The following is a 20,065-nucleotide window of genomic DNA, read 5'->3' as shown; positions in this document are numbered from 1 at the left end:
GTTAATTTATTTATCTTTAATTTCATAATGGGTGAATAATAATTGTTATTATTGTTACCTATTATTATGTGGCTAATCGCATTCGAATTCCAAATACAATTTATCTAATTTTTTTTTTGGATTTTATCTTGAATTCTTGTCCCTAAACGTGATGATTAAAAAAAATAAGTAGATACAAGGTCAATTTTTAAATAAACCCTTGTAGAAAGTAAATATAAATTAAATCATTGACTTTAAAAGTCTAATAAATGTTCAAGGTACCCGTTTTGTTTTACATTTTATTTCCCATATCTGTACTAAGTACTGGACAATCTAATTCATACAGAAAAACAAAAAATAGTTAAAAATATTAATAATTATAAAATATAGTTATATATTTTCTAATAATTATATATTATAAAAAAAATTTTTGTTTTTAATATTCACCTAGTTCCAAGTAGGTATTTAGTCAAATGCCTAGGTAGGCAGTAAAATTGCAAAAAAATGTAATTATTTGACTATTTGTCGAGACATTTGGTAAAATACTGTATTTGACTAAATCCCTACGATATAAACGCATATTTATACAGAGTTATAGCCAAATTACTCAACCTTGTCCTAGAGATACTATATTATTATAGATAAGAACAATTTCTACTTCAGATTAAAAAAACATTGAAATATTCTAATGATATTTATTTATACTATATATTAATTTACATAGTATACATCATCCGGTAAGATCAACATAAATATATTACTATATATATATTATGTTATTTAACATTTCCTAAATAATCAAAAGGTAAAAATATTTATACTTCCAGCCCTGAGCTCAAAACCACTACGACCCTTAAAAATGTGGTTTCTTATAAATATTTTCTTTGTGCACATATACACATTATCAAATACATTCCTTTAGCGTTTCAAATAAACCGATATAGTAGTCTAAGTTGTAATATCTAATTTAACTCTTGCTTATCTGTAAATTAGTGTTATTTGCATTTTATTTATAAGGATATTACAATAAATTATTTATAGTAATAATACTTATATTCATCCAGATACACATTTTTGAAATATTATCTATGCTCAACCCGATGTTGTGTTTTATATATAATTATGAATTAATGTTGTGGCTTATAGATAAATACTGTTGTCCGTAACAATAATTAATTTGTAGTATAGCGTCACACACTATACATTTTCAAAATCTAAGCCCTTGTGCTTATTTATCAAATCAAGATAAAGTTATATTATAATATATAAATATTATATAATAATATTTATAATAATAATATAATAATATAATATATAATAATATATAAATATTATAATATGCATACATTGTGATGAACATATGAATTAATTTAATAAAATATTATTACAATGGTTTTATCAAATTCAGTACGAATTAGTGCCAATATATTGTATGTTCGCAAACTAGCATTTCTTTTTAATTGATAAAACCTATGTATACGTGACGTTCTGTATCCATAGGGACGAAAACAAGTTATAACGAGTGCTTGTCACGGCAATAAAATGAACCGGCTCAGTATATGATAAGTATAAAGACTTTATTCATGTATCTAATGCTTTAAAAGTGACAACATCTTCTTTTATCTCAATATTTAATCTAACAGTGAATTTATTTAATATCACACGTTAAAAAGTATGTCTGCGAATTATACTTGTAATCAAGTAAGTGATTTATTATCAAATCTACGTAAAACATTAGAAGTGAAAAGCGCATTATCAATAGTTGTTTTGATAAATAATATAATATCTTAAATAGAAAAGTATTTATAAAACGATAATCGAGTTAAATTATTTATTTACGATCTTCGTGAAATTGTTACAAATTTTCAAAATAATATAATAATATCCATAGTACAGATAAATATAAAATATAAAAATAATATTACACTGAGTAGTTTTTTTTGCATCTAAATTATTAAAAAATATTATAATAGTATTAGTATAATAATATTTATACTAAATCTCTATAGATAATTTACCTACACATACTATAAATATAATTTGAATAAAGTAACATAAAAATAAAATAGCTTACTAGATAATTTTATAAACGATAATTATTCAATTATTTTATCTGGTATTCAAAGTAAAAAAATAAATAAATAAAAGGTCATTGATTACGAGTATGTTGTTAAACTCATGTATTTTTTCATTGCTGGGTAAATTAAAAATTTGATTTAATAATATATATAAAATCAAAATAACAACCGAATAAATCACCATTACTAAATTAATAATTATTATATTTTGTTTGTTAGATAGAAACTTGTTTTATTATATTAATTAGTATAACGCATAATATATACTTAGCATTAATCTTTCTTCAATATAAAATAGTAATAATTAAAGAAGATCCAAATATTTAATGCAAATACCATATAATACGTATATTTGAATTACCTATGTGATTTCACAGGACATTTATTTTAAAGAGTAATAACATATTTACTATGAAAAAAAAAACATACATCGTTAATTTAGTAAGTAGATAGATGCATAAAACAATATAATAAATAAATTAAATAAAAATAATCACGTTTAACCAATTATTGAAAGTAAATATTAAATATACACTCATAAGTCTTAATATGATATGAATTAAAAGTCTTAATATGCGATGATATCTAAAAATTCTACTGCCAATAGCCAACGCTAAGTATCTTTTATTAATTTTTTTTTTTTTGTATTTTTTTTCCTATGTATTTTTATAGTTCTTTATAATATTATATTCTTATTTTAAAATATACTTCACAAGTCATTTTTATTAAAAAATTACTAGCTTTTACTTTTATGTATTACGTGCTCATGGAACAAATATTACTTACATATATTATATTGTTAATACAGTCTACAGATGCTACATTGTGATTTGTGTTATAATGCTTACTCCGCCCTATTGAAAAATATCGCTATTGAAAACCATTATAATCTATGTTGGATTTATTTTTCAAACATCTAAAAAATATAAAAAACAATTTATTCAATTCCACCTCCTATAATAGCTGCTATATTGCACTAGTGTCTGACTATCTGTTGGTAAACAACGCGTCGTGTATAGTATCCGAGGGATAATGTAATCCCTCGTGATCATTAATCAACCCCCTCGAAACCGTCTACAGTGACAAACGATAAAAAACAATAATAAACTAGTATAAGCCAAAATGACCCATCGACTAATTTCGTGCAGGTGTTTGTTTATTTTTTTTTTTTAGGGACCAAACAAAGCAAAAAAAAAAAAAACTAGCAAAATTTTATCACGATTATTATGTTAACAAAGTATAAGGCAATACGCAAATAATATTGAACTTATATATTATGTTATATGAAATTATTACTGTTTGGTTAAAAGTTTTTAGTATTATGGTAAAATATAATACAGTAAAACCTCGATAAGACGGAACTTCGGTAAGATGGAAACCTCGGTATAACGGAACATTATTTTGGTCCCGTCTCAAATTACATACAATTAATTAACCCTATCAAGACGGAAACTCCGTTAACACGGAAAAATATCATGATCCCGATCGCTTTCGTCTTATCGAGGTTTTACTGTATTATTATACATAATTTGAAAAATACATATTTGCACGTTGTTTTCCTATTAAAATAATGGCGTCATAACAAAATAATATAATGTATACTTAACATACGAATGAGAAAAAAAGATTTTTAGTTTACATGTCAGTACGTACGACAACTTGACTGATGCCCGTGAAACGCCCAAAGGGGTAGTATTTTTTTTTAGCTACACGTGCACCTATAGTATTCGAATACACCGTCAACAAACACGGGATTGCGGAATTCTATAGGCAATGCCAAAATCATCAATCATTTTTTATTTCACGTTAGTGTATTATTTGATTATATATTATATATGTGTACATAATTAAATAAAAATCAATGCACAATATATAACCATAAAATAGATATATTTCAAAAATTTAAATCTGATTCAGTGTTTTACGTTTGTTCAAATTGCTTATAAGAAAAAAAATTAAGACATTTTTATTACGCAATGACATTTTCTGATGACCAATACCAATCACTGGTACAAAAATATACACACAAAATAATATTATATTAACATATTTGATTGAATGTAACTGGAACAAATATTCTCAAATTACATTTTTGAAATATATATTTATACAGAGAGAGAGAGAGAGAGAATGAAATCACGTGTGCATATAAATACATGTGTGTATGTGTGATTGAATTACAACATGATATTATGTGTATAAAAAGTATTATATTATATATTATTGTTGAAGAATGATGAACACTAATCTCTTGTTTACAAACAATTATACCGGCCGTCCGTCATTGTCAGGGCTACGCTACACACACCACGTGCGTGGTTACGACTCGCAATAATTATAATAATCCAGATGCATATGGGCCGATATTTATTATAATTATTAAGGACCAACCGGCGTACATGATCGTACACATGTGAATATAAATAAGGGACGCGGTAACGTGTGGCTTTCTTTGTGCATTGCTATTGTAATCACAATTTGGGCGGGTTATAGGACGCGTTGAATTCGTATAACCACTCGCAGTTTTATTTTAATACATTTTAGCATATGGATTTTTTTTATGATAGTAGGCCTAGTTCAAAAGTGTAATACAGTGACAAAAACATTCGTTACACATAGAAAAAGGCAAGATGAAAATTAATACTCGTATTATACTATTCACAAATACAAAAATACAAAATAGAAAGCATATTCAAAATTTGCAATGATTTTATTAAATTTTTACTTTTAATTCATAAAGCGAGATTAGATTTTAACTAATAATAAAAATAATTATACATAAATCAATGATATATAAAAATAATGTATGTACAAAACATTTAAAACCAGTCCAAATCCACAGTTATATACATATTACACGTGCAAGTGTAATAATACATGTTAGTTTTTTTTTCTATAAGCCTCAGTCGCGTATATTTGTAAACTCCGTTTTTTATGTATTATAAAATCGTTACCGGTTCACGTTATTATTGTAATAACTAAATCGTAATTTGCACGATCATTAAAATAATAATATAATAACTAGTATATATTTTATATAGTGAAATAATATTGTTTTCAGTTCGATAAAGCATACAAACCCACAAGATTAGGAAATTGGGAAGTTCCTAAATGGCATTTAAATCGACCGAAAGGTCGTTCGACTGTCACGAAAGTCATTGCGAACGACAAAGGACATTTGTTACCCGGAGTTCATAAAACCGATCAAAAACATTGGGCGGGTCTTTACTTAGGAACATATCAGTTACCGAAACGAATTTCGAAAGAAAACGGTAATAATATGATAAATAATAATACAATGTATTATTATATTCCATTCGTAAAAATTATGAATTTGAAAGTCGAAAACCTTTTTTAAAATAAAATAACACTTTTAATTATGATACACTTACATACAGCAATAGAATTATCCAATCCGAAGTGTGAGACCTGGATGAAACGTTCTTATCACCATCCATTTATCGACCACGGCCAACGAAATAAAAACGAAAACCATAAACTCGAAAAGATAAATAACAAGGATAAATCTATGAAGAACGAAGATACAGATAGAGATTCAATAAAATCAGCGGTGAGTCACCACTGCAGTATTGTGGATTAAGACCATTTACTATCATTAAAAAATTTCATTGAAATATTGTATACATTTTATTTATTAAACAGGGTTGATGCTGACTATAGCAATGTAAATCGATAAATTGGTTTTAAAAAAGCATTTATTATTTTATGTGTATCAGTATAAAACAGTGGTTCCCAACCAGTGTGCCGCGAGCGCCATTTAAATGTGCCGTGATAAATTTTTTAATTGTTTTATAAGTATGTATTTATCAGCGTATTATTGATATTCGAGATGAAAACTGATCGAATTAATCGTAGATACATATAATATTATTTATTGTAAGTATTCCCGTCGCAACCGTCTCAATCGATTGATTATATTAATATGTTTCACAATAAATAACCCTCTAATAGAGTAGACTGTAAATAGTATACGTATATATAAAATATGATTCACATAATATATGGATTGGTGTGCCGCGAAAATTTTGTTGGAGATGAAATGTGTCGCATTGTTAAAAAGGTTGAAAACCACTGGTATAGAATGAAAAATACTAAATTTAAATATTACGTGTGAAATCACTTTATACCTGGTAGCTAGTTCACCGTAATACTTGCAACTCAGTAGCTTTGTAACATGTAAGTGCTTATATTCAGAAATCAGTTATTATATGTTATTATTATCTACATAAACACAGATATGATAAATATTTCCATGTGTTAAAAATACACTATAAAGTATATCGGCGTGATAGGTCTTCGAAAAAAAAATTAGTACAATCAAAATGCAATATTAAAATTTCCAAGAACGGCCAGGATGGGTTGACAAGTTGTTCGCGATTTTTGCGACCACTAATCGAGTCACGCTTTTTCTTCTTTTCGATCTCCACCTTGTAATAAACACAGCTGATATAATTTTTATGGTTAATTATTCATGATTAACGTGGTTTCAGGTTTCAAATGTGCCAGTTAAAAGTTCAGCGGTCGAAACCATCCAGAATTGCACGTCGGCGAACGATGACAACGACAGCGGCAGCGGAGTGGCGAAAGATGGGGTTGGAAGAGCAGGCGGTGTGGCGCCCGCGAGAACGCCGTCGAGTCCTGCGCTTAGCCGCATAAGCGCGGGCGACGACGATGGTAACGAAAACAAAAACGACGTTAACGAACGAGAAGAACCGGTGGCCGAGAGATCGGAACCACCGGGCCGCCGGTACGGGGACGTGCACAAGCACCACGGGCTGCCGGACACTATCGAGGACGCGGTGTACCGGTCGCTGCAGACGAAGCGGCACAAACACCCGGGACTGGGGCTGAACGGCTGTTGGCCCAAGTGTTCCGCGGTGGCGTACAAATCGTTCAACGATCCGGGGCCGACGCAGTGCAGCAAGCTGCGGGTGTACCGACCCAAGACGTCGTTGTCGGACTGTGAGAACAAGGGATCCACGAGGCGACGTTCGGGCGGCGGCGGAACGGAGCCGCGACCAAAGACGTGCGGTTCCGTCATGACGGTCGACCAATTGACCGACATAAAGCTGGCCCTGTGTTGGGACCTGGACGCGCCGTTCGACCGGGACCGGCCGCCCGACGAGCCAGCCGTATTCCACAAGGTTCGGCAACAGCGGCCGCCGTGCGGAGGAGGAATAGACGGCGGTGGCCGAAAACTGCAAAACTCTTCGGCCGTCATGGGTTTCGTCGGAAATGGTAACGACGTGGTCGACTCGAGCGACGTGGTGCCGGAAGCGCGGCGCATGCAGTCTCGTGAGTGTCTGCTGAAAAATCGTAACCTATCGGCCGTCATGGAACTGATACCGAACAAAGACCGACCAGTGGACGATGGAGGCCACAGATCGGTGCCCGAGACCGCCGAGCGAAACGATGACGTCCCGGCGGCCGAGGTGGACCAAATCGTTCCGGACAAACCTTCATCGTCCTCGTCGACTGTTCGTCATCGTAGCAGTAAAGACCTTGGTACCGGCCGGGACGAGGGGAAGTCGAACGGCGATCGGGACGTGACGAACAACGATGACGGAAAACATCACGACGATGACGACAACGGCAGGGGCGGTTCGGAGGACACGCGACCAACGCGTAGACGAAGAATTTCTCCGACGGCCGGTCATTCGTCTGGACGTCCACGTCATCGCAGCCGTCATCATCAGGACGCGGAAAGGGAGATGGTGATGAAGAACCACCAACGGCGTAGAAACGCTTGCCGGCCGTGTTTGGCATGCGACGATCCGACCGTGGTGGCCGCGGCCAACGGTCAGAAGGATCACGATGAGTGTCACCACTACAAGATGGCGTTTAAGGCTGGCGTGCCGGTCAGCACACCGGTCAAATGCCGCGCGGCCGCTGCCAGCAAACCGGGTAAATACCTAAAGGTGCCCAAACCAAAGACCACCAACTCGGACAAGAAGAAGTATGTCATTGGTACGCTGCTACCTCCGTTCTCCATGTGGCCCGGCACCACTGCCCGGGACTACCCGGAACACTGGAGGTTGACGTCCGTATACCGACAAGCGTTCAAACCACTGGAACTGCGCAAACAGCCTCTTCTGCAAACGATTTACTTGTAAAGATCACGAGATCACTGCGATCGATCGCGCTTTCGTATATATATACATACGTATACGTAAACGGGTCGCAGTAAATTGCGTCCCGGAATATTTTTTTCTTTGTATTCTGTTGCGGCTTGAAAAATAATAAGTCGATTCTATAACACCGCAGTCGTACTGGTAAACAAATACTAAAATTAATACTAATAACCAGTAGATACTTATGTATATAATTCAAACACCACTCATTCACTGATCGATCATCGCATCTTAATATCGATATAACGTATGAGCTTGAAATTTTGAAATAACAGTTCCTTTAGTAGTGCAATAAGAAGGGATTTTATTTTATATCGTGTTTGAATCGATTAATTTCGCGTTTAATGAATTTCACCGCAAACTTATGATTTGTAGTTGACCCCGACCGCTGCAACAATTAATTCCAACTGGATTTAATTTGCTTTCAACTGTACTTTATTATATATTTTTTGGAATCACGTGCGTGACCAAATTATCATATTGCTAGTATATCGAACCGACCGCATTATAACTGTACGCCAGTGTGAATTTGTATTCATGTACTGCAATAATAACGTGCATAATTATGTAGATCGTTCAACTTTAAATTTATTAATAATAAATTTAGGGTACTATAGAATATACTATATACTTTTATAGTGCCTTAAGCAGATTGTTTAGTATGTAAGTATATACAAGATGAATTAAATCCAACTCCAAATTAATTAGTTGACCAACAACAGTTATTAAATCCGACGTTTCTTGTTTAAATCTATCATCAATTCCAGATAATTATAAATTTTATTTTTTGTTTGGTTGTTTATGTTCTAAAATCATAGCAAAAAAAAAAAAAGTTAAAACAAAGATCATTACCAGTGGTGTATTCGTAATTTTTTTTCTAGGGTATACGCTCAGCATATAAGCGTTTATTGGTGGGAGGGGGGGCTAAACTCCTTAAAGAAATATTATACCTACCTAAACTCAAAATTACGTAATATTATGGGGACGAGGAATATACCTTCGTCAGACTTTTTTTCCTAAGATGGGGGGGGGTATACATTTCAACAAAAGTATTTTTAGGGGATTTGAAGTAGGCGCGCGCCCCCTTAGTCTCCTGGATCCACGCTTGCTATGGAATTCTAAATTTTAAACTTATCTTTAATTAACTCATAGGTATTTATCATATATGAAACATAACAATTATGTTAATATTTATTTTCATGAAACCTAATGTTTTATTATGTGTAATAATATTTTAGTATTAATTTAAAATAATTTACACAAACATGTGACGAATAAATACTAAGTGACTAACTGACAACAATATAATAATTAATAATCACAATCTATCCAAAACTTCGTAGGCAGATCTGTTAATTTGGTGATCAATTTATAAACAGAACTTTTTGACTGTTGATCTATTTATAAAAATTATAATATCCGATCAATAATACAATATCGCATGTTTCCACCGGTATTGTTTAAATTCTGATGTTAGGCGGCCCATACACGGTCAATAATATTGATTAATATTTGATATTGTCAATAATATTGATCATGTATTGGCAGTATTGAAGGATTGATCAATAATATTGAACAAATTAAAAATATTTGATTTTTATTGACGTACTGTCAATAAAAATAAATTAATAAAATAAATTTGAGATCTTCAAGTGTGTTACCAGTGGATAAGTAACGCGGAGTCCAGGAAAGTCTTTGGCTGGATGAAATCGATTTTCGCATTATTGTATTTTGTTTTTTTATTAATGGAGTAACTTAAGTTAAAAGTTCATCATAGCATGACTCGTTCATTCTTAATAAAAATTCAATAGTCTTCAGGTTGGTTTAATCGTAGCTCAGATAACAGATTTTCACAATTATATTTATTTCGCTTTTGTAATGTCTCATTAGCCCAAAACCTCTGCTTCCGTTTTTTCTTCCTTTTATCAAGAAAAGAAATAGTTAGAGCAAGAGCTATTATAATATTGTCTAAATTATCAAACATAATTGTTTATAATTAAAATGAATAAATTGTTTAAAGCAAATTTAAATCTGATTTACTATTTTATAACGGACCTGGTAATTTCATTATATGTATTATGTTTAATAATTTTTCAATAATATAGATACGTTTATGGTCATCGTCAATGTTCGTCAATATTTTTTCATGGGCCGCTTTACAGTATATAGACGCTCGGCAGTTTCCGACCGTCATCGCAATACCCGAAGTCGGGGGAAATTTAATCGAAGTTTATGCGGGCACGAGGCTATTTTTGGATAGTGGCTATAGTATATAATAATAATAAATTTTATACTGTTGTTGTTGTATAATGTATGCCTATGGCCCTCCTCACACGGAAATACTCAAAAGAAACTGCAGTCGCCTAGGTACTAGGAGACTAGGCGAATAGGCAACTGCTAATGTGTGTTTGAATGGCTTCATTCAGACGGCGCTACTCAAGTCGCCGCGACTAATAAACTAACGCGACTAGTCAAATGGCGACTAGACATGCCGGTCTCCTCGCTACTTGGGTTGATCGAGTTGTTTGGTAATTTTTATTTCATGCATAATAAAATAATGTAACATGGGTCAAAATTTTAATATAAAATTTGTGCAACAAATAGAAAAGTATCCCGAGCTATATAATTATACCTTAAAAAGCTACTCCAAAAGAAATATAACGGAAAAAGCTTGGAGTGAAGTAGCCTCAGAAATTAAGCTCACAGGTAAGGCCGATAATATTCTAGTATTATCACAATAATAATAATAATATGTATAATAAAATAATATAATAATAATTGGTTCTGAGTACATGGCTATAAAGAATTTATTATTAATAATTATTAATTAATTATAATTTGTTTATATATTTTAATTTATATTTTAATATATTATTATAATTAGGGCCCGGATTTATATACAAATGCATATTCTTCTACAATTCATCTAGAATAATAATTTTAATTATAAATGTCGACGTTTCATAATGTATAGATTATATGGTTAATTTTTTTTACGTATTTTTGCATATTTCTTTATAGTTGCGTAAATGTTAAACTGAATTGTACTGTCGAAATAGTAGGGCGACACTAGTTTAAAAAACTAGGAACAAAAATTTAGTATACTGTGTGTGAAGATAACCGGCAACTGTAGTTGACTAGTCACCCAGTCTCCTAGTACTTAGATGATTGCAATTTCTTTTGAGTATCCCCGTGTGAGGAGGGCCTAATGGTGATGAAAAATTAGAAGCTTGCGTATATCCATTATGTACGAATGATTAGTTAGCGTATATTTATGATAGCAGTACTCGACTTGAGGGGGACGCAGGGGGACAGTGTACCCCAACTAATTTTCAGAAATTTTAGCGTCCCCCTACTATTATTACGCTATAAACATAACGCTCAGCCAGTTTTGGGGACGTTCTTTTTTTTTAAGTAAATAGAGTCCCCTTTCTTTAATTTTGCCAATTCGAGCATTGCATGATAGACAAATTTTCTTAAAGGTATACGCATAAATCCAAAAATAGGGATCCGGGTATATAGCGTATACCCTTCAATACACCACTGATCATTACTAATTAGTAATCATACATAGGATAGATAATGAATAATTTACATCTGATCCAGCTTCTTGTTTACCACAAATTACATTATTACTATTCTTTTAGTTCTATAAAATTAATAAAATAATGCAAAGGTAGACAATATATACCTAACTTACATTTGACTCAGCTTCAGGTTAAATGCAAACGGAACTGGAAATTACATTTTTGCTATTCTTTTCTTTCTGTAAAATTAAAATTAAATACCTGAATCGTGTTCTACATACCTTTTTTACTCTGTTTTAATGTTAAAAAAAAACAATTTAAATCGGTAAAAACAACATTTTTAAAACGTTAAAAAAAACAACAGTTGAAAACAATATTTACTGATAACAAGATTAAGGAAAAATCATATAATCACTACAAATCGTACAGTGATAAATAACGACGGTCATAATATATTGCTATTGATACGTGTCCAACTTAAACACTTGATTTTAAAAATCGACTTGGTCAACTTACCTCGGTACCAAACTAGCACCGGTCTCTCTTAATGTATGACAATTCATAGGGCAATCCCCTCCTCCCTCACGGAAAAATAAAAGTAAATTGAAAATAAATAATACTATCGATAGTTAAAATCTAAAACAATACCTAATAATTAAGGCTCAATTTAACGTTAAATAATGAATTTGTTTGAAAAAAAAATTTACGGCACATTTTATATAATTTTATTGTAACAATAATAAAAGCAATGAAAATAATTTATTGTGAACTGTAAAATTGTTTTTCATTTATTTGTATTATATTCATATTTCGTACTATTTCTCTACCCTACTATGTATTTGAAATGCACTTGAAATGCACCCCCAGCCACAACACGAAGCAAAATATTTGAAACACCGGAACACAATAATACACCAAATAAATATCTATGAGGTAAAATATATAAAATTTATACTTACCATAAATGAAGCCGGGTTATCAGAATCATCGTCATTTTCATTATCAATAATTTTAATAATAGTCAATAGTTTTAAAAATAGTTCATACAAATTATACCGGTAGTTACCCACGTAAATAATATTATTTTATTGCGATAGCCGATATGGTTCATATATTATAGACATAAGATATTACAATACAATATTATGTTATTAGTTATAAGTTCTTATTGTTATTAGCAAATAAAGAAAATTTTTTATAAATAAAATTTTTTTAAAATTCGGTTGACCGGCACCTTTGAAAAATCGCAGGGCATCCCAGGCACCCTAAATTTTTTAATTGAACAATCTTATATTAAAATGGGGTTTTCAGGAAATGAGAGTACCAAATACATAATGCCAAACAAATTATAAATTTTTAAAAGCAGATGATAAGAAATGAATATGTGATTGAATGTTTTTAAAATATTAAATCATAGGCATTATGAATGAAGAATGAATACTTCTAGGGATAAACTTTTTTCTTTTGATAATAAAGCCTTGTGTATATCAGAATTCAATGTTGGTAAAAAACAAATTTTTCATTTTCAAATTTCAATTGCAAAACAATCGTTCATTATTTGATTTCTATAATGTGCAAACTGAATTATATGAAATTTTGCTATATACTATAAAAAAATTTGTTGTTATTAATGTTGTAACAATACAACACATACATTTAAATCGAAAAGAAATTTTCAATATTTAATAGAATACAATTAAAATAAATAATTTTTAAATGATTTACACATTTTCAAATCACATTTTATTTATGAACACATTTTTTTAATTGTTGGAATTATTTAACTGTTTATTTATTTAAAAAAATTATTTAAATGATATAAGATAAAAAATAGAATACATTTTATGTTATTAAGCAATTATTATTAATATTTCTATACAAAATTCTTAATATATTAATATAAATGAAAACTACTTAATAACTACAATTAATTAATACGTAGTATCTAATCACTTACAATATAAATAAAACTATTAACTATACTAGTACAGTTAAGGGCACAATTGTACTCAAAATTAGTGTACATATAAATAAATACATACTTTAAGTGAACATTATGCATGAGGAGCATAAATTATGATTTCAAACATTACAACAATCTGTGAAGGTAATATCTTATTGCCAACATACACATAAATAACCTGTTGTTTGCTATATGTATAAAAAAAATGTAAAAAAAAAAAAACCATAAAATTTTGTAAACAGTAAAGCAATGTCCATTAGAATGTTAATCTGGCACAAAATTAAATTATTTTTATTAATGAGGTGATGTTTTTTTCACAACATCAGGAAGAGATTTTTCTTCACGAGGTTTGGCTCCTCCAAAAATACTTGTATGCTGAGTAGTATCAGCCATTTGATTCAGTGGTTCTTTTATAGTCCTCGGCTTCAATGTCAATTTAGGTCTGCCTGGATCACCTAAAATAACATTTACATTAAATAATTTAAATTAATAATAGAAATTTATTTAAAAATTAAAATTTTGTAAATACTTCATATGTTTTCAGGAAATGTTCAATAGTTAATCAGTAGTTTTAGAATAATATACTAACTTGTCTATTTAATACATTCAATATTTGTAAATTTATGAACAAATGAAATTTGTCCAAAATCCAAAAAGAAAAAAAAAATGTAAGACTAATTTATTTTAGTTTAAATATGATTTCTTTTAATTTATATAATTAAGTAAATTCTTTAGAAATGTTACTAAAATCTTGGCTAACAGTTTAATAAACTTAATGGAACTTTTTCACAATATTTAAACTTTAGTGATCTGTACATATATATTTATGTTTTACACTAAATTAGTAGTAACTATAATACATAATACTAAGTACTGGTTATGATTTTTAAACGTACAATATTATTATGTAATATTGAAATCTTAGACTTACTTGGTGGAGGAGGTAAGACTTCAAAATCTGGTCTACGGTCACCACGACTTCCACCTGGGAATTGTGGGACATTAGGTCGACTAAAATCTCTTGGACCACCTTCTGGATACCTGTTCATTCCTCCACGGTTACCACTAGATTGATCCATAAAATTACTTCGTCCACCCATTCCTCCTCCATTTTGATTCCGGAAATTACCAGAAAAACCTACAACAACCATCCAATTTCAAATAATTTAAATACATTTTTCCACAATATTTAAAATAAATATATACATTTTACTATATAATTCTTATAATTATTATTCTCATAATTATTCTCAGCAAATAAATTCAGTTTGTGAACAGCATTGAGTATTAATCATCGAAATATTTAGTTTTATAATTATCAAAAATCAATTTTCATACAATTTGATCAGCAAATATTTTCAGATTGTGAACAGCATTAAGTATTAATCATAGAAATATTTAGTTTAATAGTTAACAAAAATAAGTTCTCATACAATTTCCTCAGCAAATATCTTCAGTTTGTGAACAGCAATGAATATTAATCATAGAACTAAGTACTCATTGGATCTTAAATGTTATTAGTATAAGATGATTTAAAAACATTTAAATGTATATATATATATATATATATATTATAAAAAAAATTAATATATAAAAAAATAAACAAATAAATTATAAATAAATAAATAAATGTTTAGCCTTAAAAATAAATCAATCTAACCTGGATTTTGAGTGAAATCATCAGATCTACTCCGCATTCCACCAGGATTGCTGTTAAAACTTCCTGGAGCACCACCTATAAAAATATTTGTAAATATTAGTAGTAAATTGACAAATATATAAAATAAAGATAATAGAGAATTGTTATTGAATACCAAGGACAAGAAAAAAAATGTTATAACAACATAGTTATAAATACATACAATTAATAAACTGTTTATTTTAAAAGTATTGCTTTTATCTTTTTATAATAAGATATTAAGTATAAAATAAATATAATTTGTTATATGGAAAGCTAGTAATGAATAATTAATAATACAATGTAGCTCATCATGCTTTATGTAAATAAATGTTTCAATTATAATTATTGAGGGACTCGATAGACAACTTAAAATTATTAATAAGCATACTATAATATGCTTATTAATAATTTTATATAATAAATATCTATGTATATGGGAAAATGGGAAGTTATTATAGGGCTTAAATATGATAACGGTTATAATTTAATATATCATTATTTTAAAACAAATAAAGTTCAATTAAAAATATACCTACTATAATTTATCAATACATGTTATCAGATGTGATCCCTACAAACAATTTAGTTTCCATAATTGTCTAGATATATTTTATAGTATACGACTATAAGAGTAACCCCTACCTCCTCTACCACCTCGATCGAATCCTGATCTTTCATTTCGTTTTCCAGACGCTACATCAATTTTGATTTTTTGTCCTTCAATGAAGACTTCCATTTGAAGTGCTTCTGACAAATGTTCTAAAGTAACAAATTCAACATATCCAAATCCTTTGAACATATCAGTTTCTTTGTCATGGACTAACCGTACACTTCTTATTTGTAACTAAAAATATTAACAATTTAATAATTTAATCATACTATATTTTATAATTAGCTTAATATTAAATATATAAACTATAAAGTCATACCTGATTTTGAAGAAACAGATTTTCAACATCTCCTTGTGTTATTCCTTGAGGTAAATTTCCAAGATAAGCCACATAAGGAGGGCTATTAGGTAATGGCTTATTAAAATTTCTATAAAAAATAAAAACAATATATAGAAATTAAAATGGAAAATAACAAGATTTATATAAACAATGTTTTTTATATCTAGTTTAAAAATAATTAATCCTATAAGATATTTTTTAACTAATAAATATAAACTAGAAAGATAAATTTACAAAAATATATTATTAAAATTTACAAAATTTAGAAGTCCAATTTATAATATTATTCATTATCATTTATTAATTTTACAAGTATTTTAATTGCTGGTTTCTTCAGTAATAATTTATTTTCTTTAAACAGAAACTATTAAATTTAAATGAATGAACAGAAATCAATAAGAATAAGAAAAGGGAGAAAGAGAAAAAAGATTGGTTAATTAATGTTAACAATGCATAAAAAAATATAATAACTTGAAAACAAAATAAAAAGAAAGCTAGAAAAGTAAAAACAATAACTATTTCTCTAACAGATCTTAGAAGATATAGGAAAACTAAATACGAAAATAATATAAATACTTAAAAGTTAATGCAGGAATCAATGTAAGTTTCAATATAATCAATAGAATTATAAAAAAACTTGATATCTATGATTACAATTTTTATTAAACCTCTTGTATACCTTATATACCTTATTATAAAACTAATGTAACAAAATGATGAATTAACTATAGGTATTTTATATTGTGACATGCTAATATCAAATAAGTCTGAATGCAGTTTAAGTAACTTTTTAAGAACACCCGATAATATTATTGAGATATTTGTAAATTCAAAGTAAAACAATATGTTTTGTAACAATAACATATTCTTTCAAACAAAGAAATAACAAATGATTAAATATCAAAATAAAATCAACTAAGCATCAGAATATCTTGAAACTAATTACTTACAAAACTTGAAAATTAAGTTGAGTATAAAAAATAAAACACAATAAAGCACATAAGACCACAGGTTGGTATTGGATTTAAAATTAAATCAATTCAACACGTTAATATTCTAAAAATGATAAATATCATTCTGATTAATGAAGCACAAAGAGCACTAGGCCAAAAGGTTTGGAAAATTATAGGTTAAAATATGATGAATTTATGTTCATTGATATTGATGACGAATTGGAAGGTAAAAGTAATCGATTTCGGAAAAGAACTTTGTCATAGAGAGGTACAATATACGAGAACTTGGATCAACGGTTGTTAACGCCTGTGTTGTAAAATAATTGATATAAATTTTGGGTGTCTGTGTGAGAAAGAGATTAGAAGTTGTTTTGTGTCAAAACGGTCGTCGTTCATTCCATTAGATCTTCGGGAACACGCGGTTCGACGCATTCGCAATAATCTCAGACACGCGTCGTCCGCTTTACGACGTTTTCGAGAAAACACGTAACGGATGCGTAAATTGTCGTTTCTACGACGATCGCAAATGGTACTGATGGGATTTTGGGTAGGACAACACGAAGGCGGAGTTGGGAGGGCAGTGACGCCCGTTACTCGTAATAACCCAAATTGCACAAACCTGCTGTCGAAGTCGTTGAAAGCGCTTCTTCCAGCCATAGTCACGCGGCGGGTTCGTGTGATGGTAGTGTGGTGGAATAAAATGGTACACGCCGGTCGTACTGAAAAGCTACTCTGTCCTAGCAGCTACAAGTAACCAGTACAGTCAGTACACGGGTAAAAATTGAAAAAAACACGTTAAACACTAGCCACGGAGAAGAGCAAGTGCACGTCACGCTATTTGGATATTATAATATGATATTTGTACAATGATACACTAATATTATATAAATCGTAACGCGCGGACGGTAGGAGGGTCTCCAACAAACGTAGCAAGTATTAAACATGAGGTTAATCATGGAGTGAATAGTATGCATCCCATGGACTAAACGACCATCGTGTGATAACGGAAAAACGCTAACGGCAGCGCGAGAAACGCGGTGCTACGTGGTTTTCAAACGCCCGTCACGACGCCCAACATTGCTTTTGTTTATTTTTTCTGTCATTGACATCGGTACCTGACGTGCGTCATCAGCTACACTCAGTGGCGTAGCCAGGATTTTTAAATGGGGGGGGGGGCTAACCACTTTTTTTGGATAAGTAAGGTAAGAGAGGATATGAGAATTCACCCTTAACCCCCCCACCATCTACCACCAAGTTTCTAAACGTAATTCAAGCATTTTAGTATAGTTTTAAAAATATTTATTAATATATAATTTATAATAATAATAATAATTTTGGTTTCAGTGTTCAGTCACTTGCTCCACTCTGACATCTGCATTCTCTTAGGCGAATTTCTAGCAAATTCAGTTATTATTTCACTTTCATTGAATTGCTCATTTTTATTTATATTAGCCATAGCTTACCCATTCAGTCTGTTTTCCGACATGGTGCTTCTTAAAAAAATTTTTAAGCGATTAAGTGCTGAAAACGTTCTTTTCGGAGTGAAAGAGGTAACTGGTAACGTAGCGAATAATTGTAAAAGTATTTTAATGTTAGGTCGAAGATTGGTGCAATGAAGAGCAGAATTCGGTTTTGGAATAGTATTTTGACTCCATTGTTGCCTCCATATGAACAGGTCAGTTCTGATTGTAGATGAGGTATCATCATGGAGATCTTGGACATATATTTTAACAGCTTTTATAATATTTTTATCGTCATACATATTTAAATTAGCCGGAATAAGTCCTTCAAGTGGCATAACATCAATAAGCCTTTGATTAAAATTCATATAAACATGGCCCATGGGGGAGGCTATAGCCCCCTTAGCCACCCCTTGGCTACGCCACTGGCTGCACTCGGTGGTTCACGGTACAAGATCTAAAAAATATTCCATTTATGATGAGTACTACGGTCTTAAATTAAGTCAAATGTTACTCCAACACATTTGATTATGAACTTGGCTTATCACAAATTTTCAGATTAAATTTACTTTAAGAAATATTTTTGTTAAATCTGCTAATGTTCATATCAGATGTATGTAAATGTTTCGTTTTACACTACACGGTTTTGACCGTACAGCAAAAATCCAGACGGCGATATTTTAGTGGAGCGATAATAGCATATACGCTTTCATATTATACGGTCACGGCAAATGCCAGCGCCGTGCCGTACAGCAACCGTCTACTGCCACTACAGTGTACGGCAGCCGGACGGCGCGATAAGCCTAGTGGCTAGTTTATTATTAGTATATTATCAGTGGCGCACATATTTTTAACAAGGGTGTCAAAATTATATATTTCGAGGTACCCACCCACCCCTACCAGTAAAATCTGAGTTTAGGCTTAGTATAATTCTTATTTTTAAGTGTTTTTGGTTTTTTCTTACTAACAAAGATACTAAAAAAAAAAATTTTAAAATAAATTTAATATTAATTATTTTTCAATTTTCTAAGTATTAATTTATAAGTTTGTAAAACATAATTTTGGGATTGAACCTTACTACTTATTCTCATATGACGCTTTAGTTATAGGGTAAACATAATTAGTATGTTGTTTTGGATAGCTGAAAAATAAGTTAGTATTAAATTAAATAAATATTCATACAAGTTCACACAGAACTAGTCATCCACCAATTCTCTGAGAGGTGTCAGTCGACACCGCTGACCCTCCCTGTGTGCGCCACTGTATCATATAATGCATCAAAAGAAGCACTTGACATACGGAAATAACTAAAAAACTTATTT

General features: G+C 30.6%; 2 protein-coding genes and 1 long non-coding RNA gene across 4 annotated transcripts; 1 reads left to right on the top strand and 2 right to left on the bottom strand.

The window, feature by feature from the left end:
- The first annotated feature begins 1,526 nt into the window (after positions 1-1,526).
- Positions 1,527-8,244, top strand: LOC112680570. Of its 2 annotated transcripts, XM_025550708.1 has the most exons (4): positions 1,527-1,680; positions 5,119-5,329; positions 5,456-5,628; positions 6,569-8,244. In XM_025550708.1, exons 1-4 carry the CDS (start codon positions 1,654-1,656, stop codon positions 8,189-8,191), a joined length of 2,034 nt encoding a protein of 677 aa, XP_025406493.1. In that variant the 5' UTR covers positions 1,527-1,653; the 3' UTR covers positions 8,192-8,244. The 2 variants fall into 2 exon arrangements, with proteins under 2 accessions (XP_025406493.1, XP_025406494.1); XM_025550709.1 differs by lacking the exons at positions 5,119-5,329; positions 5,456-5,628.
- On the bottom strand, positions 8,097-12,392 carry LOC112680572. Its single transcript, XR_003148318.1, has 3 exons — positions 11,910-12,392; positions 8,242-10,128; positions 8,097-8,170 (listed from the first exon to the last, which is right to left on the bottom strand). It is a non-coding gene; the product is annotated as an uncharacterized LOC112680572 (long non-coding RNA).
- A 1,470-nt stretch (positions 12,393-13,862) lies between these two features.
- On the bottom strand, positions 13,863-18,208 carry LOC112680571 (eukaryotic translation initiation factor 4H-like). Its single transcript, XM_025550710.1, has 6 exons — positions 17,903-18,208; positions 16,310-16,418; positions 16,023-16,224; positions 15,360-15,434; positions 14,631-14,837; positions 13,863-14,154 (listed from the first exon to the last, which is right to left on the bottom strand). Exons 1-6 carry the CDS (start codon positions 17,938-17,940, stop codon positions 13,994-13,996), a joined length of 792 nt encoding a protein of 263 aa, XP_025406495.1. The 5' UTR covers positions 17,941-18,208; the 3' UTR covers positions 13,863-13,993.
- Positions 18,209-20,065: the final 1,857 nt, after the last annotated feature.

This window comes from Sipha flava, unplaced genomic scaffold (genome assembly GCF_003268045.1).
Source record: "Sipha flava isolate LNK unplaced genomic scaffold, YSA_version1 177_pilon_pilon, whole genome shotgun sequence".
In the NCBI taxonomy this organism is placed as follows: domain Eukaryota; kingdom Metazoa; phylum Arthropoda; class Insecta; order Hemiptera; family Aphididae; genus Sipha; species Sipha flava.
Note: the sequence above shows the minus strand (reverse complement) of the source record. Positions and strands in the feature narration are given on the sequence as shown.